Source organism: Alosa pseudoharengus, unplaced genomic scaffold (assembly GCF_046254945.1).
Source record: "Alosa pseudoharengus isolate Yale_2024_CS ecotype anadromous, Long Island Sound unplaced genomic scaffold, YU_APseudo_1.1 YU_APseudo_1.1_scf_14, whole genome shotgun sequence".
In the NCBI taxonomy this organism is placed as follows: Eukaryota; Metazoa; Chordata; class Actinopteri; order Clupeiformes; family Clupeidae; genus Alosa; species Alosa pseudoharengus.
In genome coordinates, this window is record NW_027468609.1 from 14,401,219 (window position 1) to 14,424,725 (window position 23,507).

General features: G+C 45.0%; 1 protein-coding gene across 1 annotated transcript in view; it reads left to right on the plus strand.

Annotated features, from left to right (window-relative positions):
• Positions 1–23,507, plus strand: part of lpar1 (lysophosphatidic acid receptor 1) — a 32,046-nt gene that overhangs the window by 5,448 nt on the left and 3,091 nt on the right. The window contains exon 2 of the mRNA XM_076283924.1: positions 14,836–15,597. Coding sequence (XP_076140039.1) covers positions 14,853–15,597 — 745 coding nt within the window. The 5' untranslated portion in view covers positions 14,836–14,852. The remainder of the gene's footprint in view (positions 1–14,835; positions 15,598–23,507) is intronic.

Genomic DNA, 23,507 nt, shown 5'->3' on the forward strand with positions numbered 1-23,507 from the left:
GAAGGACAAACATGTTGAACAGAATTGGGAAATTAAGTAAGACAATGAGATTTGAGACAATGAGACCGTTATCTCTCTCTTTCTCTCTCTCTCTCTCTCTCTGTATGTGTGTGTGTGTGTTTCTCTCTGTGTGTGTGTGCGTGGATGCATGTGAATAATTTGCATATGTGTAGGCATGGATAGGAAACATTTGCTACAGCTACCTCCTGCATTGCTCTCATGGTTTCTGTGTGTGTGTGTGTGTGTGCATGTGTGTGTGTGTGTGTGTGTGTGTGTATCTGTGGTTGCCACATGCATTGCTTACGGCATCCCCTCCTTGACCCATCTCCCACTGTATAGTATATGTACTGTATATGGATACCCGCTGGCTTCTTGCCCCCAAGGGCGCGGCGTGGCGCGATGTGGTGTGGTGCAGCATGGAGGCTTTTGGCAAAGATGCTCCTGATTAGCGCTGGGTGGCCCACACTGTTGCTGCTGCCTGGCGATCTGGGTGGAGACGTCGTCAGCGTTCTCTGGAAAGCGTTAAAAACATCTCGCCTCTTTCGGAGACGTCAGCACTCTGGAAAGTGTTAAAGACATCTCGCCTCTCTTGGAGGGGAAGCGTGATTCCACACCCTGGGCTTATGTGCTCTGTGTGACGTGCTGCTTGTATGTGTAGGTGGGCCCAGCGTAAGATAAAAGACTTTCTCTCTCACACTTTGGCCTATTACGCAGTGCACATGGAATCTACAACTGTCAAAAAGCTATCGTTCACTTGTAGATGTTTTTTGTTACTGTAAGTAGATCTAGGTGTAGAGAGCCCTTTTGTGCTTTTGTGCTATGCTTAAATAACTAGTATGAAAGACAACTGTATCAACTGGAAAGCCTCAGTCTGACAAGACTCTGCTGTCACCTACAAGTCCCGGAAATTGAAACCTAGAAGTATTCAGTTGTCCAGGGAGACTGTGCTGCTAACTGTAGGAATACAGTCTCCCCCTTAAAGCAGTTTAGCAGACCCACTGCAGGGCTTGGAGAGGACGCCGGCCAGATGGCAGATTCATTTCCCTCCTTCTCTCCTCTTTTGGTTACCCTTCACTGTGTTGTTGTTGAAATCCTCCATCCTCCCCCAAACCTCCCCTACCTCAGCATTCACATTTTGTTTGTCTTTCGTTGAGAGGAAGCTGGCGTAGTTTTTATGACTGAAGCCACCCGTCCGGTGTAAACAGGGAGAGAGCAGAAAGCTCTCAGAGAGCTTTTAGGGACACAGCCGTTCCGTTACTCCTAGATTAGCCACCCAGTGGTGCTACACAGCCATCACGGAGCGGTGCTTTCATAACAACCTATGATTTCCATCCCTCCATGATGGTATCAACTCCTGCCCTACACTGCAATTAAAGCTGATTCCCTCTCATCTCATGCGTTGTATGGTTACCATGACAGTGGCCTGGCTGTCTGTTTGTCTGTCTGTCTGCCTCCCCCTCTGAGGTTGGTTTGTGGGTCAGACAGCCAGAGACAGCCACGTCTGGACCATTGAGGAGCATAATGAGGTTTTTATGTCCTCTACCCTGTCCTTAATGATGCACATTTAAGGTCTGCTATCATCCCACGCAAAGTCAAACTCACTCTGTGGGCAAACATATCATCTTGTTTGTTCTTGTGAAGCTCTGTTGTTGTAGTGCTGTTGTTGTTGTTGTTGTTGTTGTTGTTAAGAAGCACTAAAGTACTAGCAGTAAACCTTACATTGTGATAACTTTTAATGTCTTAATAATGCACTCAAGATTTGTGTATTTTTCCCCTGATGTCACTGATATAATATTGCATTAACTGCGGTTACACAGATAGGGAGATCAGGATTGATCAGTGTCTCAGCCTTGTGGACTGAAGAAGACATAATTGTCAAACTAAGATGTCTCCTTTGAAGCTGTACGGAGATGTACTGATGACTATTTTTTTTTGTATTTGGATTTTCACAAATGGAGCTGCTTGCTGTTTTTTTTTTCTTGACTTGTCTTTTGTTTTGACAATACAAATGATCTAACCTAATCTAATCTGAATTCAGCATCAACAGAGTCCTGCCTTCTCTGATATTCTTGCTTGAGTTATACGTTCACAATAGAGACACATTTGTATATTGGGTTGACAACTCAGGACAGGATGCATAGTCATATATTTAATCCCACAGTGCTTGATTACACTTTTTATAACAACCTTACTGCCTATTACATTATTTTCTGCCCTGAAAAGAAGAGACACCAGTTGAATGAGGTAAGAACAGGAACACCCACCAATGTTGGCCTTAGCATAGTTACTTATAGTAAGGAGCACAGTGTTTATTTTGGGGGATTTATAATGGTCTGGAGAGCAGTGTTGGTTTAAAGTGGAGTGCTGGATTTAGTGTAGTCTGTTATGGTCAGTGCTGGTTTTAAAGATTAATTTATTATAGTCAGTGTTGGATTTAGTGTAGTTTCTGGTCAGGATTACAGTGTTGATGTACTGCAGCACTGATGTACTGCAGTCTGTTATGGTCATAGTTGGATTTAGTGTAGTCTCTTATGGTCAGTGCTACCCTGGGGATCCAGAGTTCTCGCGAGAGCACAATTTGAATTGTGTCTGCAAGAGACTCTGGCAATGAGTAATAATGCACGTTACTTTTGCCCCTTGCATCGGGGGGAACCAATCACATCGGTGTATCTGATATAGGCGGGCCAGAGGTGAGCTAAACAGATGATGACAGCTCTGCAACGTTGGAAGTCCGGAATCAATCAGTGAACATTGGTCATAGTGTTATCCAATTGCGTCGAAGTCCGGAATCAGTCAGAGTAAACATTGGTCTAGTGTTATCCAATTGTGTGCAGTAAGATTTTTAAATGCATGCTTGGTACCGCCCCTTGAGTTGGGCCATTACATTATTCGTGGCCAGACCCTTAATCTTTCTAAATGACCAGGGTCTGGATTTTCCAGGCTAGGTCAGTGCTGGGTTAGTGCTGAGATTAATTTATTATGCTCAGTATTGGCTGTAGTGTGGTCTTAAGGTCAGTGTTGAGTTCTTTAGGTGAGTGGAGTGTTGATTTTGGGAAATTTAAAATGGTCAGGAATGGTCAAAGTATTTACAATTTACATTTGCATGTAATCATTTAGCAGACACTGTTGCCCAAAGTGACTTACATTTAGGCCTACATTTATGCATTTAGCAGACACATTTGACCAAAGTGACTTACATATGTCAACTATATTACAAGTGACTACATTGTCCTTCTCACAATGCCTTGCTCAAGGGCACAACGGTGGAAGCCGGGAATTGAACCCAGAACGTTCACGCTAGCCCAGCTCCTTAACTAGGTTCTCTCTCAATACTCATGTACTGGATGGAACAAGCCTTAACTAGGCTCTCTTAATGCCCATGTAGTTGAACAAGCCTTAACTAGGCTCTCTTAATGCTCATGTAGTTGAACGAGCCTTAACTAGGCTCTTTTAATGCTCATGTAGTTGAACGAGCCTTAGCTGGGATCTTGTAGTGGTCATGTTGAACAAGCCTTAAAGCACAACTCCGGTTTAAGAGCAAGCTAAGGTCTATTTTTGGATGATAACGAGTGTAACTGGTTTTGTTGGGGACAGAAACAATGAATGATGCATTAACAGTCCTCTTTATACACTTTCGGTACACTTAGACAGTTACAATTTCATTGGTTTGTCTGTAGGGACCCTTTCCACAGTTTCATGTAAGTGTAACAGTCTTTTCAGTGGCGTAAAGTAGCTCCCAAGGCTGTCGCTATATGTTATTCCATTGTAAATGCATGTTCCGGTCTTACTCTAAGCTACTTCAAATAACGTTGTTTTGGACCCAAATGACAATTAGACCCTAGGTTGTTCCTAGAAAATGAACTTAGACCCTATGTTGTTCTTAAAGCTAAGTTGTCATTAAACTAGGCTCTCTTAATGATGAGCAATTGAACAAGCCTTAACTGGGCTCTCTAAATGCTCTTGAAGTTGAACGAGCCTTAACTGGGCTCTCTAAATGCTCTTGAAGTTGAATGAGTCTCAACTGGACTCTCTCAGGGGTCTTGTAGTCAAACAAGCCTGAATTGGCATCTCTGAGTGCTCATGTAGGTCAAACGAGCCTTATCTTGGCGCTCTCAGGGCCGTTGTAGTTGAATGAGCTTTAATTTGGCCCTCTTAAAGAAGCCCTATGCAGGTCTGGTTATTCCTTCGCTGTTTCTGGGTTTTCGCTGGATTTGGACTTGCATTTTTCACAACATAGCTCCCCCTGCAGCTTCGGTAGCAAGTGAGTGCTACGCTAAACCCCCACTAGCTAGCAAGCTAGCCATCAAGAAACCAAGCTAAACACATACAGTGCTCACAATAAAACAGTCAGGCAAACACATTGTTCAAGAGACTATCAAACCACATTACAAAACGAGGTTCACCCAAGGGTAGGCTACTTACAAGTTCAACAGCAACAAAGCCAAGTCGGGTCCGTTTTGTAGTCTTCTTAGAAACTACAATCTGACTACATTTTCTGGGAGCGATGGGATACTTCCGCTGAGTCACATCCGGATTTACTCGGTCCGGGTTCAGAAAGTTGCAGAGAAGCGATAGACGGAGACGAAGCACCCACCAAACAACCCAGAACAACTCTCAACCTGCATAATTAAGGTCATTTTTGCTAAAATTGTTGCATAGGGCTTCTTTAAGGCTTTTATAGTTAAACGAGCCATAACTGGGTAATACTGTAGTATCTTGTAGTTGAATGAGCCTTAACTGGGTAATACTGTAGTATCTTGTAGTTGAACAAGCCTTAAAGGAGAAATCTGATGAGTTTTCACATAGATCTCCATTTCTCAAGGTCACCGAGTATTGTCGGTACGGAAAAAAACAAAAACAATCGCTTTTACCTAGCTTGAGTTGCTACAGCCAGCAGCTAATGTAGCCAGGCAGCTACAGCGCTACACTCTGGAGGGCATGTCTGTGAGCCCCCATGTACATGCCCACAGAGTGTAGCGCTGTAGCTGATGAGTAGTTTGAGTGGGATGAGATGAGAAGTCTCTGCTTTGAGTCCTCTGGCTAATCAGCTATGGTACGTAGGTTTAGCAGTTAGTGATGCCTCTTTCCACCCTCCTAACAAGCACTGAATTGAATCCAAACAATGAAATGCTTGCAGTCTGCCCATAGTGTGACCACAAATTAGATACACTTTTTTTCTCCCCCCTCAATCTCACTAATGTGTATTACCTCATCAAGAATGTGTACAAATGTGAACAATTTCTTCATTGTAGAAAAAAAAAAAAAACACTTTCATTGCCTTTTGACAGGACTGCTGGTATGAACAATGCGCTCATTGTGCTTGCTGGCAAGCATGGCCGAAACGCTGAAATGGATCCGGGCTCAGCCTGCCCTGAGCAGCACAGAGCATGGCCGAGAGAGACCGGCTCGCCTGTGTGCTGGGTGCACTGCAGTGCCGCCCTGCCTCACAAACACATCTGGTGCTGGGCCTGGCACACATCTGGCCTAGTTTGGTGCATATTATTGGCCAGATATGGAGATGGACCTCCTCCTGATTCAGCTGTCACTTTTAGCTTATAGGATATCCCTGTTTTCAGCTTGAGTCCTGAGTTTGTGTGTCTGTACAACAGACCCACAGAGGCCTCACATAGATGCAGGTTTAGAGAGGGAGATGGTTCACCAGACCAGAGCACACACAGATGGCTTTTAGAATTTGTTTATTGTAGTGCACAGCAGTTGGCTGACGTTTCGACACTTCTGTGTCTGCGTCAGAGTTTGGGGGCAGCTGTGGCCTACTGGTTAGTGCTTCAGACTTGGAACCGGAGTTTTGCCGGTTTGAACCCCGACCAGTAGGCACGGCTGAAGTGCCCTTGAGCAAGGCACCTAACCCCTCACTGCTCCCCGAGCGCCGCTGTTGTTGCAGGCAGCTCACTGCGCCGGGATTGGTGTGTTCTTCACCTCACTGTGTGTTCACTGTGTGCCGAGTGTGTTTCACTAATTCACGGATTGGGATAAATGCAGAGACCAAATTTCCTTCACAGGATCAAAAGAGTATATATACTTATACTCCCATAAAAGCCATCTCTGTGTGCTCCGGTGAGCCTTCTCCCTCTCCACTTGAGCGGTCCTCTCCCGTGAAGCACCAGAAGAGAATTCACAAGCGTGGTGGAACTACCTTTTTTTGAGATACAGGTGCAGTTTTGTGTACGGTGCAGATACAGAGATGGACCTCCTCCTCCCAGTTCAGCTATTACCTGTAGCCTTCAGGTGGATATCCCTGGGCTCAGCTATGTCTTGAGTTTTTGTGCCTGACTTTAGCAGATAAGAGTTGACCCACAGAGGTCTTGCATAGATAGGTGTAGTTTTGTGTACTATATGTGTAAGATCAGGACCATGTAAAGCACAGTGCTCTAAGGCATTTTATTATTATTACATTACATTACATTTGGCTGACGCATTTTTAGCCAAAGCGACTAACAACATAGTAAACAGTTTAAGTTTTTAAAGCAATTCTCAACAATTTTAGGACAATTTAAAAAATGGTAGAGTACAGTAAGAATAAGTGAATCAGTGAGTGCTGTTTTTAACAGTTACGTGTCAGTTCAAGATGGCTGGTGAGTGCTAGGATCAGTAGGACTTGTTGTAAGTGGTGCTATGAGAGGAGATGTTCTCTAAAGAGCTGGGTCTTCAGGAGTTTTTTGAAAATGGAGAGGGATGTCCCTGCACTTTTAGGAACTGTGTGTTCCACCAACGAGGAACAACAGATGAGAAAAGTTTGGATTGGCCTGAGGGTACCGGTGGTAGAGCTAGACGTCGTTCGTCTGAGGAGCGCAGCGGTCTAGAGGTAGCGTATGTCTGTATGAGGGCATTCAAGTAGGCGGGAGCAGAACCGGAGACTACTTTGTATGCAAGCGTTAGAGCCTTGAATTTGATGCGGGCCGCCATAGGTAGCCAGTGTAGCTGGATGAGCAGTGGGGTAACATGTGCCCTTTTGGGTTGGTTATAGACCAGGCGTGCCGCCGCATTCTGGATCATCTGAAGGGGTTTCACTGAGCAGGCTGGGAGACCTGTCAGGAGGGCGTTGCAGTAGTCGAGTTGTGAGATGACTATTGCCTTAACCAGAAGTTGGGTAGCATTTTGAGTCAAGTAAGTCCTGATTTTCCGTATGTTGTAGAGTGCGAAACGGCATGACCGGGCGACTGAGGCAACATGATCTGAGAAGTTTAGTTGGTTGTCGAGAACAACTCCTAGATTCCTTGCAGTCCTGGTAGGTGAAACAGGCAGGGAGTCAAATTTGATGTTGATGTCGTGGTGTATGGTAGGTTTAGCTGGGAGGACCAGCAGTTTAGTCTTTAAGAGGTTAAGCTGGAGGTGGTGTGCCTTCATCCATGTAGCTATGTCAGAGAGGCAATCCGAGATCCGTGCTGAAACCAAGGGGTCATCAGGTGGAAAGGACAGATAGAGCTGTGTGTCGTCTGCATAGCAGTGGTATGAGAAGCCATGCGAACGGATAATCTGTCCCAAGGAGGTGGTGTAGATAGCAAAGAGAAGGGGGCCCAGCACTGAGCCCTGGGGGACCCCTGTGGTGAGATGGTGAGGTACAGATAGCTGACTAAGCCATGATACGTTAAACGAGCGTCCTGTGAGGTAGGATTCAAACCAGGAGAGAGCAGAACCGGAGATTCCCATGTTAGCGAGTATAGAGAGAAGGATGCGGTGATTAACCGTGTCAAAGGCAGCCGATAAGTCAAGCAGAATGAGTACTGATGACCGAACGTTCGCCCTGGCTTCTTTTAAGGCTTCTGTTACAGACAGGCAGAGCCGTTTCGGTAGAGTGGCCGCTTTTGAACCTGTAATGTGCTGTAGTGCATATGCCAGACTGGTCGATGGCGCCGGCCGTGCAGAAGCTCACGTTTAATTCGCGTGAATCGCCTAGAAGAAAACATTGTTGAAACAGTTTGTTAAGCAGTCGCATGAAGTAAGGAGACTACAGACAATTCAGTTTTCAATTCAACTGTTAAACTAATAAACTTCATTTTCAAGGTATGTGACTGCTATGTGAAATTTTAAATGCTTAGCCTACGCATTGCATTAGGTCTGAGCACCACTGGAGAAAACACTAACATGCAGTAAGCTAATGTTTAACTAAGTTAAGCTAACGTGTGCTTCTAACTTAGCCACAAAAGGCTGATAGGCTACATTGTGCACATAAATCATGACAGGGGAAAGAAAAAAACATTTTAATATGATAAATAAATGGTTTGGTTTGTTTTGACAAGCAGTGTGTCAGGTTGAGTGCCATGGCTGAGTTGAGAGGTGGGGCTAGTTAGCCGGCGGTTTAAAAAATTCCCGCTTCAGAAGCCGGTTTCAAAAACTATTGGTTTCAGCCTCCTAAACTGCCGGCGTCGTGTACACGCAAGGCGTAACCGTTAACAAAACCTCACCGGTTTCACAAAAACTGGCGTTGTGTAAACGGCCCCTAACACACACTCAATTTCATACACATGTGCGAGCCCAGTTCCCTAACCACTATGCTACCACCGACTGTCTTTCCTTTGAAGAGCTGATCCTCTTCGGCCTCTCTGATTCTGGGTCTTTGTAATGCAGTCATAGTGTTAGTTCGATCATCAGAAGAAAAGTTCAAAAGTCACTCAAAGTGAACGTGTCAGCAGGGAAATTATGCTTTTCTCCTTGCCAAATATTTTGGACTATACATCTCCTGTCAAGCAACAGACACTAAAGTAACACAAAACTAGCAGAGTGTTCCATCAGTAAATGTAGGAGAGAGAGAGAGAGAGGGAGAGGGGGAGTACTTAGAAGAAACAATTTCATTGCTCTTAATAATGACGGGAGTATGGCAGTATTTTCAAAGATCAAATGTGTGATCTTGCTTATCTTATCCTTGGATGGGTGGCTGAAATGCTGAGATGTCATACTAAATTTCAAGTGGATTATATAAAACTGCCAAGTTATAAGTCTCCAGTGGATTATATAAAACCACAAGTTATTGATGAGTGCAAGAGTCCTTATCAATGTGGCAGGTATCAGAAACACCTGAGTGTGGTGTAGAACCGAGATCAGAACCGGACCAAGGTGAGATCCAGGGGTGGAAGTAGTTTTACATTCTTGCCGGTACTACGACCGCAACCTTCACTTCATATTGTTCACCTCTTTTCTGAATATCTGTAGACCTTTTAGTTGAGCTTTGAGTGTGCACTTTCCCCCCATCTCTTATGGGGGAAAGTGCAGTGTGTGCATCGAAAACTGTCCAATTCACCTAAATAGGCTATATTTTTTCTGATTGCTTAAGCACATTTTTTGTGCTTAACTTTTGTGCTCAACTATTGCTATTTTTGCAAAATTCTACACACAAAAAGGAAAACCTTTCACCAAATCAGCAAAACATTGTGGTTCTCTTGCAAAAGCTAACACACCTTGCTTACAGTAATTGATTTAGATTAGCCTATTAGCAGAGCATTCATCAGGACCAGTTATTGGGCTAACTTGTTTGGAGCACTCGTCTGCCTGCTCTCTCCTTCCTCTTCAGGATACACTGTTCTCATGTCTTTGTTTTTTAATGATAACAGTCTAAATAACAAGTCCATGAATTTGTATTATTTCAAAGCCTATATGTTGGATCATGTTCATAAAAAATATATTTCTAATATGCAGTATGCATTTAGTAAAAAAATAAATGTGGCATTCCCCAATTTCTTAAATGTAGTTTCTCAACACACTTCTCTTTCTTTTTGCAAGGCTTCATGTTACCTTTCCAAATAAAATGTAGTTTGTTTCAGTCTGCTGCCACTGATATTTCTCTATGTGAATGAAGATAGCCTAGTCATTCGTTAATTGGTTGCGCTTACTGTTGCGCTTTTGTTTTGAGTCGGATGCTCTCATAGACAGTTACCCTATCCTTGATGCACGGATCTAATCGGAGGAAGCATAGACAGAAAGTTAGCGTGCCAAAGGCATATGTCTTGTTAGGGACTGATATGTGTCAATTGTGTGAGTCCAGCCCTGTTTTCGGCAGGCAGCTGCTCATCTGTCTTTCCGGTACTGCGTACTACCACTGAATCTTGTTACGAAATACAGAACTGTACCGGCCTGCTCTCACCCCTGGTCAGATCTACTGGAGAGTCAGTCAGGTGTCATCATGGGTCTCTCTCTCCTCACAGATCTCACTGAATGTAGTTTTTATTCATCTCATCAAACTCTCACATGTTCCTCTTTTGTTTGATATTAGTGTGTTATAGATATGAGTGTGTTTGTGGTCGCTTCCTGGACCCTAAACCCCTAGCCTGGGTTTTCCCATGCTGCCTTATGCTCGCAATCTTATTCACGCTGCTAGGCAGCCTGGATTCCATGGACTTCGTTTTCACCTCAACGAAGGAACCAATCACAGAACGGAGGGGGGACAGAAAGACGATGACGACATACCGAAGCGGTTATGAGCTACGTACAGATGCATTTGATAGACATTCCCAGCGCCCAAAAAAACGGCTCTGGGCATTCGTAAACCACGTTTCAAATACGAGAAAATGTATATGTAGTTCCCAGACCCCATCTTAATGAGATGAGCTTTGGTGTTAGCCAGGCTAACAAACCCCTACAAATGTGTCCTTTCAAATATTATTTATGAAGCAAATACTGGCTCGGTTGGTAAATATTGTTCTCGTTGGTTGCCAGAGGGGTAGCAGTGTTAGACTTGGTAGTTTGTCTTTCCTATCCAGCTTTGAAAATATCATACCACTGTTTTTGACATCTGACATTCACTTAGCTTAGACAGAAACTTTCTAATGAGGAGACACAGCACTCAAAAAAATCTCCATACAAATGCATGGGGTTAGTTTGTAACGCCAATATGGCAGTTGTCTTCACATATTCCGCCCCTTCCGCGGCAAAAAAGTCGACATGTGAATACATCGTGCCAATCATGTGTTGTGATCTCACCGCTGGAGCAAGGTTGGTGTGGTAAGGCCTTGCACAGGTGCATTTCTGCTGAAATAGATGCCCGATAAGTGCCCAAAAAGCGTTGCAATATGGCCGCCGAGTGGAGGGACGTGCCTAAAAGGACTTTGGCTTAGATAGCAGGAAGAAGTCATAACATTTAGATGAACATTCATGTCTTTAGCTGTATAATTACGGTGCAACTGTATTCTGATGATAGCCACACCCGTGAATCATCTCCATCGTCAAATCAAATTCACTGAATGAAGGAAAGTGGCCAATCAGATTTGCTGTCATTACTGCAAGCTCATAATCCAATCATAGCCGGCAATGCTTGCTGTGGTGTTAGAGTTTCCTTGTTTGTGATGTGAGTTTGATTAAATCTTGTCATAAAGCAAACAACATTATTGTATTGCATTGTGTAAATCATCCCTGGATGCCTTGTTGGGTTCCCCTCTGGACTCCCACCTCTTGTAGTGGTTAATCAGGTTCTAGCCACGCGCACGACTATGAGAATATCATGTTTTGGGAGCTCACAGCACCAAGGTTGCAGCTCTGATTGATTCTTGAGGAGTCAAAGCACAGAGCCTAGCGTGTAGAGGAACATCATTAGTGTATTAATCATGTGTCCATTGCTTGTACTGTTCCTTGCTTTGCCAAACAAGTGTCTGATACTTGACAGTACTGATGAGTTCATAGAATTCCATTTATTATTGAGTTCTTTTCCCTCTCATTCTAGAGACACTCAGCACACAGTAGTCTGGTTCTTTTATATTGCTATGTTCACGTTTATGTTTATGGTATTTGAGAGATGCTTTTGTCCAAAGTGACTTACAATATATGAACACTAGATTAGTTAAAAATGATTGTTTCAAATAAGCAGGCATATTTACAGTACATGTGTGTGTGTGTGTGTGTGTGCGCGTGTGTGTGTGTGTGTGTGTGTGTGTGTGTGTGTGTGTGTGTGTGTGTGTGTGTGTGTGTGTGTGTGTGTGTGTGTGTGCGCGCGCACTGCTTATGGTGCACTAGTTTCCCCTCAGACTTCATGTCTATAACTCCCATCAGCTGGTGCAGTGACAGAGTGACAGGCTCTTCCTGTGCTGTGGGGTGGTGTGGAGGCTTCTGGCCTCCTCCATCAGGATGGGCTTTTGTGATAATGCTAAACTGCAGCCCCACCACACTGGGAGCAGGGTGGTCTTGTCAGCGTACGATATGAGAAAGTGTTTCTTTTCTCTAACGGCTCCTTTCAGTGGCGGCAGAGGGGAGGAAGTCAGTGTGTGTGTGTGTGTGTGTGTGTGTGTGTGTGGAGGGGGGTGGGGGGGTCTCCTGCACAGGAGTGCTTTTGTTTAGTGGGCTTTTTGGCACGGTGAGATCAGAGCACTGAGGGGTGATGATAAAACGCACGCTCACAATGACAGGATCTGTCTCGCGTGCACTGCAGACTGCCCGGGGTGCCACACACATGCTCAAAGCCCACCGAGGGTCCGCTCACTCTCACTCCCCAGCCCTCAGACCCGCTCAGCACAGCAAGGCAATCAGCAACAACTTTTAGCATACCGTAGCACATATCAGGGTCAAATTTATTTTAGTAAATTATAAGGGGTTAAAAAGTACTTCTATTATTAGAATGGGTATCATTCGCAAAAAGCTATTTGTGTGCTCTAGTCCTTCAGTCATCTGAAGTCAAATCACACAGTCATACTTCATATACTTCACATATTAATGTTTCTGAATTGTGTTATATTGTGATATTCCTTCATTGAGACTGGGATACCTTATCCCACCCAGAAGTCTCCTTTTCCACAGCCTTGCCCTGTCTAAGTGCCCCAGATATGGCCCTTTGTGGTCTATTAGCAGGAAAGCCCTCGCCTCAACAATCAGCATTTGACAGCAGCAACAAACAGAGCCGGAGAGTTGAGCTGCATTCAGCTGTGGCAGACACACAGACCCACAAGCCCACAGGGAACAATGGGCTCTGTTCAGGGGCCAGGAGCCTGGCTGGTACCAAACCAGTGAGCCAGCGCACAAACGTAAACATTTGTTTACAGTCACAAATGTCAACAATTGTTTATAGACACAGTCCTCCTCTGCTTGTGTCCAATGCATGAGTCAAGTCAAGTGAAGTCAAGTTTATTTATTTATTTATATTGCGGATTTCATACACAGGGATCATTCAATGTGCTTCACATAAACAAAAGCAAAGAGTAATAGTACATAAAAGCATAAAAATGCAATAGTTTTAAAAAAAATAGTACATAATATAATGAAGAGTAATTAATGAGGCTTTTATTGTTATATATATATATAATTCCCCCCCTGTGTCCTAAGGTCAATAAACTCTCCACAGAACTTTTGTGATGTTAGTCTTATAAATAAAATAAATAAATATATTAATATGACACATTAATGGGTACTGTTTAACATTAGTGTGTCAAACAAATTCCGACACACACTGCTTACTACAATAATCAAAACCATTTTCACACAATAAATATTCAAGGTTGACGGTAAGGTAGAAGGTAAAAATCAGTTTTTATTTACTTTATTGAATGAGATAATTTGTAAATGGGAGCAGAGAGTGAGTGTGTGTGTGTGTGTGTGTGTGTGTGTGTGTGTGTTTGTGTGTGTGTGTGTGTGTGTGTGTGTGTGTGTGTGGTGCTTCATCATCCCTCCCTTTGAAGGGGTTAAATGTCTGCCCCAGTCGCTTGCTCTGGACTCTCTCTCTCTCTCTGAGGCCCTGTTTCCTGTGCTGGGTGTTTGGGAGGGCAGAATCGGCCAATTCAGATGCAGCAGAGGGTGTGTGTGTGTGTGTGTGTGTGTGTGTGGAGGGGGGTGTATGCTGCTGCACAGGACAGGAGTGAGTCATGGTGTGTGTGTGTGCTGGGCAGTGCGGAGCAGAGAGCGAGAAGAGCCTTGCAGGCCCTCCGCTACACAGAGCGTGAGTGTTAGGGCTGCCCTGTGCACACACCCATGCCGCTCCAGCAAATAGAATAGCTCAGTTTGGCCTGCTGCTCTCCGTTTTCTATTTTTTTTTATTTTTTTTAAACAAGGTAAAGAAAGCACCAGTGTAAATAGTGTTTAAATCCCCCCTAGTTGTGAAGGCTGTGGCGTATCAGGCTAGGGTGAGGTCACACCTCGAGCTGGAAAAAGACAGAGGTTGTTTTTTAACAGCAGGACATTCAGTAGGCCAGTTGTGAGTTTGGTCATCAACACACCATCTGTTTCCCTCTTGCTCAGCACATACATACATATATACACATACAAACATACTCTGATTCATGAGAGTCTTAACAGGCACCCATACCAATGTTTCCATAAATATGATTGACATAGTCTTTGTGGTCCTGGTCATTTGGATTTGATTAGTTGGATTTCTGAATTGAGCGTATGAGGGAAATGCCATTTATCCCTCTTGAGGAAAAAGAGAGAATAATTCATGTTTGATTTGACGAGTTCCATGAGGAAACGGAATTGTGTTTGAGGAAGCTTGCTAAAGTCTGTACTTAAGAATTGGCCATTGTTGGAAAACAGTTTCAAGAAGTACACTAGTTCCATGAAATTGATGAAAATTAAGATCCATGAAATTAATGAATCTGCTTAAGGTAATATAAGACAGATGAGATTAATTTTGATCTTAAATTAATCTTTCAAGTGATCACTTTAATTATCAAAGGTTTTGCCCCACCATCTTTGAACAGATAGATCATTATTTCTTGTGGGGTATTCCAGTAGTTAAGAACTGCCCCTTCAAACCTCAGGAGCCTAGAAGTCCCTTAAGAGAACTCTGCATCAGACACACTGACAGCTCTCCAAGTCTGATGTACATACTGCTATAGAGGAAAGGGCATCAGGCTGAAACGCTGACCAAACTCTGACCACTTGCTCCTCATCTATTCTCTTCCTCAGATTCTTGACCCTTCAAGATGGACGTAGAGGATGGCCAGTGTTACTACAATGAGACCATCGCCTTCTTCTACAACCGCAGCGGCAAGTACCTGGCCCAGAACTGGAATGCGGTCAGCACGCTGGTTATGGGTCTGGGTATCACAGTCTGCATATTCATCATGCTGGCCAACCTCCTGGTCATGGTCGCCATCTACGTCAACCGCCGTTTCCACTTCCCGATCTACTACCTGATGGCCAACCTGGCCGCGGCCGACTTCTTCGCCGGGCTGGCCTACTTCTACCTGATGTTCAACACGGGCCCCAACACGCGGCGACTGACCGTCAGCACGTGGCTGCTGCGGCAGGGTCTGATCGACACGAGCCTGACCGCGTCGGTGGCCAACCTGCTGGCCATCGCCATCGAGCGCCACATCACGGTCTTCCGCATGCAGCTGCACACGCGCATGAGTAACCGGCGCGTGGTGGTGGTCATCGTCATCATCTGGACCATGTCTATCGTCATGGGCGCCATCCCCAGCGTGGGCTGGAACTGCATCTGCCAGGTCAGCACCTGCTCTAACATGGCTCCGCTCTACAGCAACTCCTACCTGATCTTCTGGGCCATCTTCAACCTGGTCACCTTCGTGGTGATGGTGGTGCTGTACGCCCACATCTTTGTGTACGTGCGCCAGCGCACCATGCGCATGTCCCGGCACAGCTCCGGGCCTCGGCGGAACCGCGACACCATGATGAGCCTGCTGAAAACGGTCGTCATCGTTTTAGGTGAGTCAAATCGCTCTGGGGATCATGAGGATGAGTTACACGGTGTGCTAACTGCATGCGACACAAGCGAGTGAGCGAGTGAGTGAGTGAGTGAGTGAGTAACAGCAACAAAATCAGGTTGATAACTTTGTTTTCAGTCAGAATGTCCCCCCTGGGTGTGACGCGACACTGTGCAGGACAACGTGGCACAACAATCTGAGCAGAGCTTTTGTTGGATGTCCTGTTTCTGTTCTCTCTTAGTAACTTACGTTGAAATGTTTTTTTGAGCCAAGGAACACCACACAATAGAATTGGCCTATTAAATGGATTCAGTGTGGACTAGGAGCAATCAGTACTAAGGAACAGTCTGGCAATCACATGCACTTAGGAAAAGCTGCTGGTGTTCTGAAAATCATGAGAATTGCTCTGGGTGAGGTAGTGCTCTGGAAATCATAAAGATTGTTCCGGGTGAGGTATTCAGGTATTCAGAGATTTCCGTAGAATTTAGAAAACAGTGTCTGTTTTTTTCCTTTTGTCATCTGGCCTCTACGGTGTTCAGATACAGATACAAATTAACTCAAAATATCAAATGTCAAATTATGTCCGGTGCTTCTGGTCACTCTGATGATTGATAATGGAACCACAGGTCGATGGGAAAAGAAAAAAAGTTTCCCCGATCTGGAAATGTGGTATAATTGCACATAGAGGCCTACAATTAGGGGGTAGTTGTGTGAGCACTCATTCAATTTGCGCGCATCTGTGCGAGAGAAAGTAAAACCACTTGAGCTGCACAGATAACGTTGGCTGGCTAAGAGGTAACATTATTTAATACAATGAAGTGAATTTCTGCAACTATCCTTAAAGAACAGAACATAGAGACAGGATAATCCACTTAATAGCATTGAGCATTGTATTTAGTCAGATTTGAATATAACATGCCGAAAAGCCAAATTATTCTTCCTATTTAATACATGTCTCCAGATCAGTGATCTATGCCTATCTGCTCCGCCATACACAAAAGCAAGCTGATTTCTGTTTTCTGATATTCAGAGATATACATTGTAAATAGTATTGTAGCTTACTATATTTTGGGGCTATAACCATTTGAAAAAGGCTGCAATAAATCCCATTATACACAGCAATACCTTTATTGTGAGATCTCTCATTTCAAATGTGTCTATTGTCACTCACATGTCAATGTTTGGTTCAGTGAAATTCAGTTTGTCGAGTTGACACCACACATGTTGAGCTCAGTTTAAACCACAGCGCTAGCAGTGCTTTGCATTTCCTTTATTGTGAGAAGAGCAGAAATGACGAAGCACAGCACGCCAACCTGTGTGTGAGAATGTCTCTTATCAGTCGCCTGGCTCTTCCTGAGCCGCGGAAGGTCAGCGAGACTTCTCTCTCACACAGGATCTCACGAGTCAGCCAAAGCAGCTTTGACACCATCGTACGTGCGCCATATCTCTTCTGAAATTCAGGCCCTGGTGTTAAGCAATGTGCTGCTTTATCAGATTTATCACAAAATGGATGCTCACATGAGGGGTTACACAGCAACATTATTTTGTGTCATGTTGTCAGAGTCAGTGAGTTCATGAATACAAAGATAACCACATTTGATTCAGCAAGCATGGGTAGGAAGTGTCATTTTATGTTTTCACTTGCGTTTACAGTTCAAGTATCAGTAGTGGTGATGGAGGCCCTCCGTCAATGAGAGAATACCAGGCATTTTTCCTTTCCTTTGTATGAGCTGCACTTGGGAGAAGAGCACCCCCACACACACACACACACACACACACACACCTTCTCCCACTCCTCTGTGTGTGTGGTGAGTCCCAGGCTAGCAGCGAGTGGCCTTCACCTACCAAAATACTCCATAGCTCAGAATAAGGACTGCATGATAGCTACCTAGGAGCCAACGCAGATAGCAAACTTGGAAGTCACAGCAAGGCAAGACAAGGGAAATGGAAATGGACTTGGACTTATATGGCTTTGTGTAATCTGTAACCACAACAACACTTTACATTTATATAGCGCTTTTCTCAACACTTAAAGCACTTCACATGGAAAGGGGGACCTCACTAACCACCACCAATGTGTAGCACCCACCTGGTGATGCACGGCAGCCATTATGTGCCAGAACGCTCACCAGTGTAGTCCAGTGTAGCAGCAGACATGCTGTAATCCAGACCTCCGAATCCAAATCTTCCGCATCTTTTGAACGTCACATTGGAACAAAGTCAGCGCTGTGGCCCCACGCAGCTCAGTCTCAGAGCCGGCTGCTGCGTGTTTAGGATGAGATCTGGTCAGTGTGACGCAGAAGTGCCAGGCTGAGTTTACAAGGCGAGGTGTTCCTCTGAGTGTACGCAGGAACCAATTCCACAGAACCAGTTGGTTCCCAGGGCGCAGACTTAACAGGGAGTTGGAATTTGAAAAAGTAAACGTTTTTGAAATGTTTCTTTTCACACACACACTTTAACAACAAGTCGGCAGTGTTTACACAGCCGCCGCCACCGCTCCGACGCCCTCGCCCTCTCCTCCAGACAAAGCGCCCGTTGACTTCCTTCGCTCTCCGCAGCTGAGAGCCGCTCTGCAGAGCGTGCCGCGGCAGCCCCCGTGTCGTTGTCGTTGTCGCCGTCTCAGCGCCTGACCCCTGCCTCAGTGCCCCTCTGCAGAAAGAAGCCCAGTCAGAGGACGCCACCTCCGGCCCCCTTGGTCCTCCATGTGGCACAGGAAACAGTGCTGTTGTTTTTTAGACAATGGGGGCCTGAGGTGCACTGAAGTGCAGTGGAGTGCAGTGGAGTGGAGTGGAGTGGAGTGGAGTGGAGTGGAGGGGAGGGGAGGGGAGTGGAGTGGAGGAAAGACAAGGAGAGTTGGCAATCAGGCAGGAGCGTCTTGGAGAGGCAGATGAAGGTTTTCTTGCCCATTAGCACAGAGCTTGTGGAGGAATGTTTAGTTTAGTGTATTTGTCAGGATCTGGACCGGACTGATGATTTTGTGCCACCCTGGTGGCCATTTTGTGTATTGTTCTGTGTTTGTTTTTGCCTGTTCCCCATGTGCTTTGTGTTTACCTGCCTGTTACCTGTCTGCTGTCATGTGACTGTTTCCACCCCTTTTCCCTTATTTGGTCTGTGCTTCCTGTCTTGTTAGTTTTCCCTCCGTTTCTGCTTCCACACCTGTTCCCCGTTATTGTCTCGTTGGTTTTGTCCAGTCCTCTGTCTTTCTGTTTATTGATCTGTGTATTTCTACCCCCCTGTTTCTTTGTCGGTTTGTCTCTCTGTTTTGTCTAGTCCAAGTCCTGTATGTAAGTAAGTCTGTCAAGTTTGTAGTTAAAAAAAGTTTTTCCTGTCTGAACGAGTGTTGCGTGTGGGTCCACTCTTCAGTACCCTGACAGTATTTTGGTTTAGCCTAGTATTTTACACACCCCAAAATGATGACATGCAGCACAAACATCAGTCAACAGCTGACAGAATCAGGCCTTGTGCAGACCAGATCCAATCCACAGTCAAGCCTTGCGCAGGCCGGATCCAATCTAGATGGAGAGAAACAATCTCAGCTGCATTCTGGAACCCTATTCTGGGCTCTGGAACCCTATTCTGGGCTCTGGAACCCTGATTTGGGCTTAGGTCTGTTCCGGGCTCTAATCTGGTCAGGAACCCTGTCTGTTCTAGGGTCTGATCTGTTCCGAGTTCTGGAACCCTGTTCTGGGCTGTGAGCTGTTCTGGGCTCTGATCTGTTCCAGGTTTGGGTTAGGGGTCGGAACCCTGTACTGGGCTGTAGGCTGTTCTGGGTTCTTCTCTGTTCTCTCTCCAATCAAAGGCAGCCCCTGCGGGTTGCACTGGAGTTTACGAGCCAAAGGATCTGAGAGATTTCTCCCATCTGTTGTGCATCTGACGCTCTACAGCTCTGTCGTGGCTCTGCTGAAACTGATGCAACTGCCTTACAGACTATCTATCTTCTATTTGTTATTAGTGCATGGCGTTTTGAACTCGACCAGTGCAGGACTGACTCCGTGTATGACTCAGGTTGACTGAATCAGTCAAATAAAATGTAAATTTTTGTCACTGATATTAAGAACTAGCCTAGAAATCTACATTTACATTTGCTGCCAGGGCTAGTCTAGCAACTCTCCGTTGACTTGTGAGCTCTAGAAATCGAAACTAAATCTGGGATTGAAATCGTGTATAGAGTCGTTTGTTGGACTTAACATAATGATTGATGGCAGAGTTGCAACGGTTTGGCTTGAATTCCCTGCTACTTGAAAACAAATATCCTATTGCGTGCAGAGGGAATTTGAAAGACAACTGATTATCCCGACCCTCGGACTGAGCACTGCAAACGGTTAGTGCCCAGACCCTACATTATAATGTGGGTCTGGCTCGCCAGGCTAATTGAGAACAGTAGTGACTGATTTCATTTAGAACTTTTTTCACACCCTGTATGATGTCACCCATCACTTTTTCTGTTCTCCTCTTGAGTGATGCAAGCAGTGTATTGTTTTCAATTTTGTTTTGAAATGTTGACATTTTTCACCCGTAAGCCTTTTGCTGACATGCTTTATGCTAGCTCTATCGGACTTGTAAAGCTTGTTCTGCTCAGCCCAGAGGAAGTTTGTCCGTAGCAGAGAAATGGACAAATGGAATTTCCATACTGGCTTTACACAGGATCAACTTTACTTCCTGTCACTGACCCCACCATGCCACCATATTTGTTTTCCATGCTGTCGCTGCTATCTTAACCAGGAGCCGTGGGCTAGCGAGCGCGTCGGCGCTCTGGAGGAAGTGAGGGAGAGAGGTGGAGATGTCTGTCCCTACCGCACATCTGCTGGACAGATGACGCAAGCCTGCGGCCTCTCTCAGGAGAATGTCAAATGAGCTATTCCTGATTTCTCCCGGGAAGCGCTATCAGAGATGGAAAATACCACAGTCAGCCCATCTGCCCCGGCTATCCGCCCCGGGGCAGCAGACAGTGATTATTACCCCAGCTCTCAGCATCACTTCTGGTTTGTTTGTTTGTTTGTTTGTTTGTTTGTTTGTTGAACTGTCTGATAGTGTTTCCTGACAGCTCTCCTTAGCAATGTGTTCCCTGCTGAAATACAAATAGGCTTCTCTTGTGGCCTTGATACTGCCTGTTTAAATTAATCACCAGTGGCAGACTTGACTGTATGCCAAGACTGGACAAGACCTAGTTGAAGGTTATAATATGACTTGACTATATTGTTTTTTCTTATCATGGTGACAGAACTGAGAAGCCTTTTTAACCAAACATGATTGAGAAAGCCCTGAGATCCCTTATCCTTTTTTCCGATCTGGTTGTATCTGTGCATCTGCAACCAAAAAACAGTGAAATGAGATCAAATTAATGTGGACAGTTTGAAATGGCTTGGAAGCCGGCCGACTCACAATCCCCTCATTCACTCGTCCTCTTGCTTTCTGCCTGGAAGTCAGTGAGATGGGGGGGGGGGGGGGTCGGGGGGGATGGTGTTACTCTGAATGATCTCACAAAACAGCTCTGTGTCCGCTAATGTGCAGAGCGAGAATTGGCGGCCCGGGGGTTTCATCGAAAATTGCTGCGAAAACAAGGTCTGCATGTCAAATGCAGAACAAATGGACTTGGTCCTGTAGCCAGTGCGTTGATCCAGGCGTTTGCGTGAAACCATGCAAGGCATGTGTTTAGCAGCGTCACAGGTGCCGAAATCTTACAGGGGTTCATACCCACCCCCACCCAATTCGCTTCTCCACATGTCTGCATAGTTGAGAATAATAAAAAAAAAAAGAAATTCTCTCACCGAAATGGCCCGCATGCCTGTGAGGACTTAACAAGCAAAGACAGTTGTTGGTTATGGAATGTCTGACTTTCAAGGATCAAGTTCAACAGCCCCATGAGCTGTTATGACCCCTGATAATGCCCTGTGAGTCATCCTTTGATTAATCAAAATTTTATAATGACCAAGCCCTCTGTCCCTTTTTATGAAGTCAGCGCTGAGACTGTCACTGTGTGTGTGTGTGTGTGTCACGTGCTCCCAGGGCAGTTCCAGCTTCATCATCACACCACAACACACTCATGACAGGACAACATGGCTATCGCCTGCGACAAAAAATAGCCACGCTAGCTCAATATTTTCATCCACACCCTGTTCCTCCCTCTCTCTCTCTCTCTCTCTCTCTCTCTCTCTCTCTCTCTCTCTCTCTCTCTCTCTCTTTTTTCTTTCTGGTCTCTGAGAGGACACGGTGGAAAGAACAACTCACAGTGCTGTCGAGGACTTTCTGAAAACAAGTGTGTGTGTGTGTGTGTGTGTTCTGGAAACCACCGCGAGGCTAGTTAACAGCATGGCTTTTTTAACTGTCGTTTCTCCAGTCTGGAGATAAAGAAACGTCCACTGCAGAAAAAAAAGCTGACCAGCAGCACAGTACAGCACAGCACTGCTGGTGGTGGTTCTGTGGTCAATGTCTGCTCTTTCTCCCACGGAAAAAAAGGGAGTGAAGACATTATTATTTGTTGGTTCAGTAAATGGGCTCTGTGTTCATGGGCATTACCAGCAAGCATTCCCCTTGTCCCTCCACATGGGAGTTGTGCTCATGCAAGCGGCCTTTGAGCAGTAATGGCCACAGGGTCTAATTGTGCAAGGTGACCCATGAGGAAGTCATAAATCGGAATCCTGTTTGGAGTCAGCGCAGCGCTTTGAGTGGGTGCCAGTTTAAATACCCCAAGTTGAAGTCGGCACAGTACAGAGCAGATTTTGCTGTTCGGGGATCTTAAGTACACTGGACAGCATTGTTTGCTCCCTATTGGCGCTGAAGAAAACCTTTCAGCTTCTTTTTCTCCCTCATTTCTCAACATCTATCCCCTGTCTGTGCACTACCTTCATTATTTTCTCTGAACAAAATGGTCCACTTCTCTTGCCACGAAATGGTGTGTTTACCCTGATGAAGTGTAGCATGTGCCATGTTTCAAATTGGAATTAAATTGTGCAACTTAAAAAGTCATCATCGTGCACGAAATTTGTTCTTTCACACAACTAGTGCCAAGCCATGTCACTCTTGGATAATCTATTCATCTTCCTTGTCATAAAATAACGATTGTTTATATTTCTGCAGCGCACAATTCCCTTCACCACATGTGTTTGTGGGGTGGTCATTTGTGAGGGCGAGAATTATAGTACGAGATGAGGCCGAGTCTCATGACACTTGTCAGAGGAAATGTTTCAAATTAGCTGTTAAACCAGAGGCCAACTGGAAAATATATGTTTGGTCTTGAGGTTTCTTTTCTCGTCCGTGTGGGATATCGGCTCTTACCACAAATGTGCACTATCACTTTTGGGGGGGGGGGGAAGTCATTTTTTTGCAAGGCGTCTCTGGGCGCTCATGGGAAAGAGGCGGTCCATTACAGGGACTCATGCGGGCAGGGTTGGGGGTTAACTTAATTACCCCCAGTCATTGTTACAGGAACCTCGTGGAGTAGCCCGCAGAAGAGCTTTTATTACGCGGCTCTGGTGTCACTTTCAGGATGTTGAACCAAAGTAAACTGAAATGTCATTTGTGATGTCTCCTTAAGTGTTTTCCATTTCCGAGATCAAAAAGGTGCATTTGTTTGGGTAATCTGTAACTCTGGTGGCAAATTTATTTTTGTTTGAGCCTTTTACTGTAATGCCCATATTTCCTGTCCTCTGTCTTTCCATGCAGTGAAATACTGGTGTAATGTAGTCAGGAGATGACCTGAGATACACTCTGATAAATCTCAAGTTCATATTGTAGCGCATGTTGTTTTGATTTATAGCTAATGCTTATATGTGATCCTGTATATCAGCACTGATCTCCTAGATAAACACACCTGATCCAGATTATCTGTTACACAAATTATTTTGATCCCATATATATCAAAAAAGAAACAAATTGCCCTCTTGTAAGCTAGTATGATCCCAAACAAAACTC